The sequence below is a fragment of the Coregonus clupeaformis genome, chromosome 8 (genome assembly GCF_020615455.1).
Source record: "Coregonus clupeaformis isolate EN_2021a chromosome 8, ASM2061545v1, whole genome shotgun sequence".
Lineage (NCBI taxonomy): Eukaryota > Metazoa > Chordata > Actinopteri > Salmoniformes > Salmonidae > Coregonus > Coregonus clupeaformis.
In genome coordinates, this window is record NC_059199.1 from 37,378,562 (window position 1) to 37,384,970 (window position 6,409).

A 6,409-nucleotide genomic window follows, 5' to 3' on the forward strand; every position below is an offset into this window, starting at 1 on the left:
TTATAGTTAGACTAATTTGTGTCAAGGAAAAAAGGCTAATTGAAAAAAATTAACGCTAAATTTCAAGTGAATTTCACCGCTGTTCCAACCACTCCTATCGTCTTTCAGAGCTGACACTTGGCTATCAAAAGGACAACCTGGATTCAATTGCCATTTGTCATCATCCTGCAAACATCCTCTCTATGCTCTTTCCCTCTTTTTCTGTAGAGAGCATTGGGGGAGGAAGGGGGGGCAGACATCAGAGGCTCCGCTTCCCCTCCCTCTAAAAAGCATTGTTGATCTAATATCACCTAGAGTGAGAGAGGAGGGCACGTCTACCTCACACCATTTTATCTGCATTTTCTGTAGCGCAGCTTTTGATCTGCAAATGCTCGAAGGTGCATCCGTCTTTATTGATTTGGATAGATTAACTTTTCTCTTGTGGAATATGAAAAAGTTCTACACATAGCCTGTGTTCTTCATTGTTATAACATTGTCAAATACTTTGGCGCGTATTCAGATGTATTCAACTTGATGGCTCAAAATATAGAATTCATTAAGAACTTTACATTTTACACGTTGTTGATATGGACCCCATGGATGCTTATTTAGTGCCCCACAATAGTTCTAATCAAGTGTCATTCCACAAGGATCTGGGAATGTGTCCGTTCGTAATCATCTTCGTGCGTAGGCCTGTGCTTAATTCTGGCAATTTTGCGCTTCTGGTTATTATAACATATTGGTAGAATCTCTACCTGTCTATCGAATAGCATGAAGATAATAACTTATTTAATAATTATTTGGTAATAACCTATAAATAGGATCGTATGAGCTATATCCTAATAAAGTAATTATTTGAAGGCATAGGTTGCAAAACTAGCTCAAATCTATGAAGACACTGTACCAATTTCTACATGTTTGTCAAATTCATTAGTTGCATTTCTCTCTCCCGCCCAGTGTAGACCTAGCCTGCATGGTGTTAAAGTGGGAGTGCAGAAAGGCTCCGGACTGGGTGCGTGGAAAGCTGGAAAGCCCCTCCCCGCAGATTGTAGCCTACGATGCGATGGTGCTTTAATTTCATTGTTTGAGAGGAGCGACGCTCCGCTTGCATCCGCTGGGATCAAACAGCCCCGACAGCGAGATACCCTTTTGTCATGGAAATCAGACCCTGACTCTCAGTCACACGTGGGCTTCAGAAATGCTAAGAAGTTGAACATCCAGCCAGGACTTGTAATACAGAACAGAACGGGTCAAGGAGATGCTGAGTACAATCTGACCAGTGTACGACAGGACTCGCTCTCCACGTTTCACTCTCATCGGCAGTAGGATATATATATTTATATATAGCTAGTGCGCACAGTCAATGCTCTGTAGCACAGTCAGTGCACTGTAGCCTACAGCATATGCAGTGCACATGTATATATTTTCTCGCGCTTAGAAGTAGGCAAGAAGGTCGAGTTTGTTCTTCTTTTGAAATGGCAATCAAGTCCTTTTCCTTGAGTGTAATTCGCTCTGTATAGAATACTTTTTTTGTTTTCAATGTATAGAAACTATATTTATCACTGTTCTGGTATCGCGTAGCCTGTTTTTCCAAAATGCTAGATTTGGCTCTACGGATGGTTTTCTGTGCGCTGCTCTGTTCCATCTCTGCGCGCGCATCGGGGTGCCCTCTTCGTTGCGAATGCTCGGAAGCTGCGCACACGGTCAAGTGTGTTTCCAAAGACTTGCGGAGTGTCCCGTCTGGGATACCAGGGTACACGAGGAATCTGTTTATAACGGGAAACCAGATCAGCAGAATTGGACCGGAATCGTTCAAAGGGCTGGACAATATAACCACGCTGTCACTGAGTAACAACAGGTAAGAGAAACATTGCCTAATGAAAAAAAGAAGAATGTTTTGTAGATTAGCCTACTTTTATTAGACTCTCACTTGCCCAAGTTTTTATTTGCCTCAACTTCATAGAGCTTGTCTATATATTTTCACACACTTTTGAATGCGTCTTAACATGAAGCATTTGATGAGTGGCATCCTGTTGTGTTGGGTGAACTTGAATCAACCATGTGCTTACTATTGTGTTATTACTGTTATTATAGACCATAAGGGACTATGCATCCTCTGCTTCATCTGTATCCCTCCCTCCCTGCAGGATAACAGAGGTAGAGTCTCAGACGTTCTCCGGGTTGCGTTCCCTCCGTTCTCTGGACCTGAGCTCCAACCAGCTGGCTGTCATCAACCCAGAGGCCTTCACTGTCCCGGGCCACACCATCAGGGAGCTCAACCTCAGCCGAGCTCTCTACAACCACTCCTCTCTCATGGACCTGGCTATGTCTCTTCGCTGGTCCACCCTGGGGGAGCTCCGGACCCTGGACCTGTCAGGGAACAGGCTAATCTACCTGCCCTCTCACGCCTTCTCCTACCTGGGGGGCCTGCGGAGGCTCATTCTGGCCAACAACTCCCTGGTGGTCCTCCACAACGGCACCTTCTCTGGGCTGGACTCTCTGGAGCAGCTGGATCTGACCCTCAACGCTCTACGGACCGTCCAGGAGGAGGGCCTGGCTGAGCTGGACTCTCTGCCCCCCGGGGCAAGACTCCTTCTAGGGGAGAACCCCTGGACCTGTATCTGTGGCATGGAGCCCTTCGCTGCCTGGCTCAACTCCTCCCAGGGGCATGTGGGGGATGCAGAGGGCCTGGTGTGTGCCTTCCCCTCAGACATGAGGAACACCTCTCTGCTGAGGCTGGCGGCTGGACAGGCTGGGGCGGGCGGGGACAGGGTGGCGCTGGGGTGCCACAGGGTGGGTGAGGGGGCGGACCTGGCCCTCCAGACTTCCTACGTGTTCCTTGGGATCGTCCTGGGCTTCGTGGGACTTGTCTTCCTCTTGGTCCTCTACCTCAACCGGCAGGGCATCAAGAAGAGGATCAATGACATGCGGGAAGCGTGCACGGAGGTGTTGGAGGGATACCACTACCGCTACGAGCTCGACTCAGACCCCAGGCTCTCACAGGTCTCCACCACAGCAGACATTTGATGATATCAGGACACTCAAGGGGCTTCCATGATTCTTCTTTCATAATAAAAAACATTTGACTTTTTTTCTATTGCATTTATAAGTAGAGAAGATAATGTAAAAACGGTACATATGAATTGTCTGTAAATATATTCATACAGTAAGTATATGACTGAGTATTGTTATTGTTTTCCCAGTAGCTTTGTCCATGATTAAAGCATGCACTGTCTGATCTGTAGTCCTTCTCAACCAGTCCTCATTTTCAGTCCACACATCGTCTGAGACTGGGGATTACCCATGGCTAACAAATGGGCATGGACTGTGAAAGAAAACTGTTGTGTGGATGGGGGACTGACTGACTGTTCTTCTACATTGATTTCCCCCTCTTAAAAGCGGGGCTTCTCTGTCTGTCCTAGAATGAAGTGTCACGTGAAGGAGTGAAACTACAATTGGACAATATCATTTATGCATGTTTTGATTCTTGGAACTGAGAAAAGATATGGATGAATATACTTAATTCATGAAGTTGAGTAATAAAACTAAAGACTGTTGTTATACATTTCGCCTGCTATGACTTTACTTAAGTATTGTTCTTTGAGGAGAGGTCTTGTAAATGTATATACTATTGCAACCAAGCTCACGTACAGCCAAATTAATCAGCTCATGAGTTGCAAGTTGTGTGTCACCAACCCCTGTGAAACTTAAGCACAATGGCTATGTCTGAAATTGCACCATATTCCCTGTATGGGCCCTGGTCAAAAGTAGTGCACTTATAAAGGGAATAGGGTGCCATTGGGACACAGCCAATCTCTCATTGAGCTCTGAGGGCCAGCTCACCACAGGACTGAGGAGCAGTTCTTTGGACTTCTGTCCCTCTGCCCCAGGGTGCCTGAAAGGAATCCCAGCAGATTAGTCTCCATAGCATTCCAAAGGGAGGAGAACCTCTCCTCTAAGATCTCCTAAAATCAATTCTCTCTCTCTCTCTCTCTCTCAATTCAAAGGGCTTTATTGTCATGGGGAACATATGTTTACATTGCCAAAGCAAGTAAAATAGATAATAAACATGAAGTGAAATTAACAATCAGAAATTAGCAGTAAACATTACACTCACAAACGTTTCAAATGAGTAGTGACATTTCAAATGTCATATTATGGCTATGTACATGTACAGTGTTGTAACAATGTGCAAATAGTTAAAGTACAAAAGGAAGAAATAATAATAATATGGGTTGCATTTACAATGGTGTTTGTTCTTCACTAGTTGCCCTTGGGGCAGGTCACAAATCTTGCTGCTGTGATGGCACACTGGTATTTCACCTAATATATATGGGAGTTTATCAAAGATGAGAGGAGGGGAAAAAGGAGGACTGTTCATTCAGTTCACACTGCATAGCCACAGTCATCCAGCAACGGAAATCTCCAGACCCTCTTTCATGAAAATGTGCTTTGTTTTAAATTCTCTAGTGTTATTGTCAAGATGATGAGAACCATGACGAGGCTGGGGCTATGGGGCTGTAACTGGGGCTGAGGATGGGGCTTTCGGGCTGAGGCTGAAGCTGGGGGTGCATGGGGCTGAGCCAAAAGTGATCCCTCCTCCTCGAAGACAACAACCCCTTCTCTTTAAAGGAAGGAAAGCCTGGCTGGAGCTGCAGCTTTTTCTGTTTAGGGGACATTTTTCAGTGATAAGGTACAGATGAGTCTGGAACGCCAGCAGCAGAGCAGGCAGCAGCAGTTTTATTGAGAGGCCAAGGACTGCTCTGCTCTTATTAACCAGTGCAGTGGAGGAACTGTTGTTGTCTTCTTACAACAGAAATATACTTTTTTTTTTTACGCTTCAATTATATTTAATTCCTCTACTGTAAACAGTGTTTTTGACCAATTTGTGAAGTGATAGTTGACTTAAATGGGTTGGGCGTACATATGAAGGGGTCCAGTTCTCTTTGAGATGTGCTCTTTGTCATGATCTTTGATGTTTCTGTCATGATAATTGGTACCAGGTTAATGTTCAGCCTGGTGTGTGAAAACTAGAGGGAGAATAAAACAACAAAGAACACATTTCTTATTTATTTCTATCTCCATTTGATGTTTTCATTTTGATTGCATATTTTTTTGTTGAATCAGAAAGCCTACACGTTGTGTCAAATCCTTTTAACCAAATTTGAAATTCTAAAAGCATATTTGAATTAGGTTTTCCTTTTTTATATACACTACCAGTCAAAAGTTTGGACACACCTACTCATGCAAGGGTTTTTCATTATTTTGACTATGTTTTACACTGTAGAATAATAGTGAAGACATCTAAACTATGAAATAACACATATGGAATCATGTAGTAACCAAAAAAGTGTTAAACAAAATATATTTGAGATTCTTCAAATAGCCACCCTTTGCCTTGATGACAGCTTTGCACACTCTTGGCATTCTCTCAACCAGCTTCACCTGGAATGCATTTCAATTAAAAGGTGTGCCTTCTTGAAAGTTAATTTGTGGAATTTATTTCCTTCTTAATGCGTTTGAGCCAATCATTGTGTTGTGACAAGGTAGGGGGGTAAACAGAAGATAGCCCTATTTGGTAAAAGACCAAGTCCATATTATGGCAAGAACAGCTCAAATAAGCAAAGAAAAATGACAGTCCATCATTACTTTAAGACATAAAGGTCAGTCAATACAGAACATTTCAAGAACTTTGAAAGTTTCTTCAAGTGCAGTCATAAAAACCATCAAGCGCTATGATGAAATTGGCTCTCATGAGGACTGCCACAGGAATGGAAGACCCAGAGTTACCTCTGCTGCAGAGGATAAGTTCATTAGAGTTACCAGCCTCAGAAATTGCAACCCAAATGAATGCTTCACAGAGTTCAAGTCACAGACACATCTCAACATCAACTGTTCAGAAGGGACCGTGTGAATCAGACCTTCATGGTTGAATTGCTGCAAAGAAACCACTACTAAAGGACACCAATAATAAGAAGAGACCTGCTTGGGCCAAGAAACACGAACAATGGACATTAGACTGGTGGAAATTTGTCCTTTGGTCTGGAGTCCAAATTGCATATTCTTGGTTCCAACCGACGTGTCTTTGTGAGATGTGGTGTGGGTGAGCAGATGATCTCCACATGTGTATGTCCCACTGTAAAGCATGGAGGAGGAGGTGTGATGGTGTGGGGGTGCTTTGCTGGTGACATTGTCTGTGATTTATTGAGAATTCAAGGTACACTTAACCAGCATGGCTACCACAGCATTCTGCAGCGATACACCATCCCATCTGGTTTGGGCTTAGTGGGACTATCATTTGTTTTTCAACAGGACAATGACCCAACCCACCTCCAGGCTGTGTAAGGGCTATTTGACCAAGAAGGAGAGTGATGGAGTGCTATATCAGATGACCTGGCCTCCACAATCCCCCGACCTCAACCCAATTGAG

General features: G+C 43.9%; 1 protein-coding gene across 1 annotated transcript; it reads left to right on the forward strand.

Annotated features, from left to right (window-relative positions):
• Window positions 1-1,050: 1,050 nt before the first annotated feature.
• Window positions 1,051-4,147, forward strand: LOC121572920 (trophoblast glycoprotein-like). Its single transcript, XM_041884956.2, has 2 exons — window positions 1,051-1,837; window positions 2,127-4,147. The coding sequence occupies exons 1-2, from the start codon at window positions 1,575-1,577 to the stop codon at window positions 3,004-3,006; spliced, it is 1,143 nt and encodes a 380-aa protein (XP_041740890.1). The 5' UTR covers window positions 1,051-1,574; the 3' UTR covers window positions 3,007-4,147.
• Window positions 4,148-6,409: the final 2,262 nt, after the last annotated feature.

Excerpts from the sequence above, each read along its gene's own strand:
- LOC121572920 (XM_041884956.2), top strand. The coding sequence starts at position 1,575 with ATGCTAGATTTGGCTCTACGGATGGTTTTCTGTGCGCTGCTCTGTTCC. Across the intron at positions 1,838-2,126 it reads CTGTCACTGAGTAACAACAG|GATAACAGAGGTAGAGTCTC; the intron begins GTAAGAGAAACA and ends CCCTCCCTGCAG.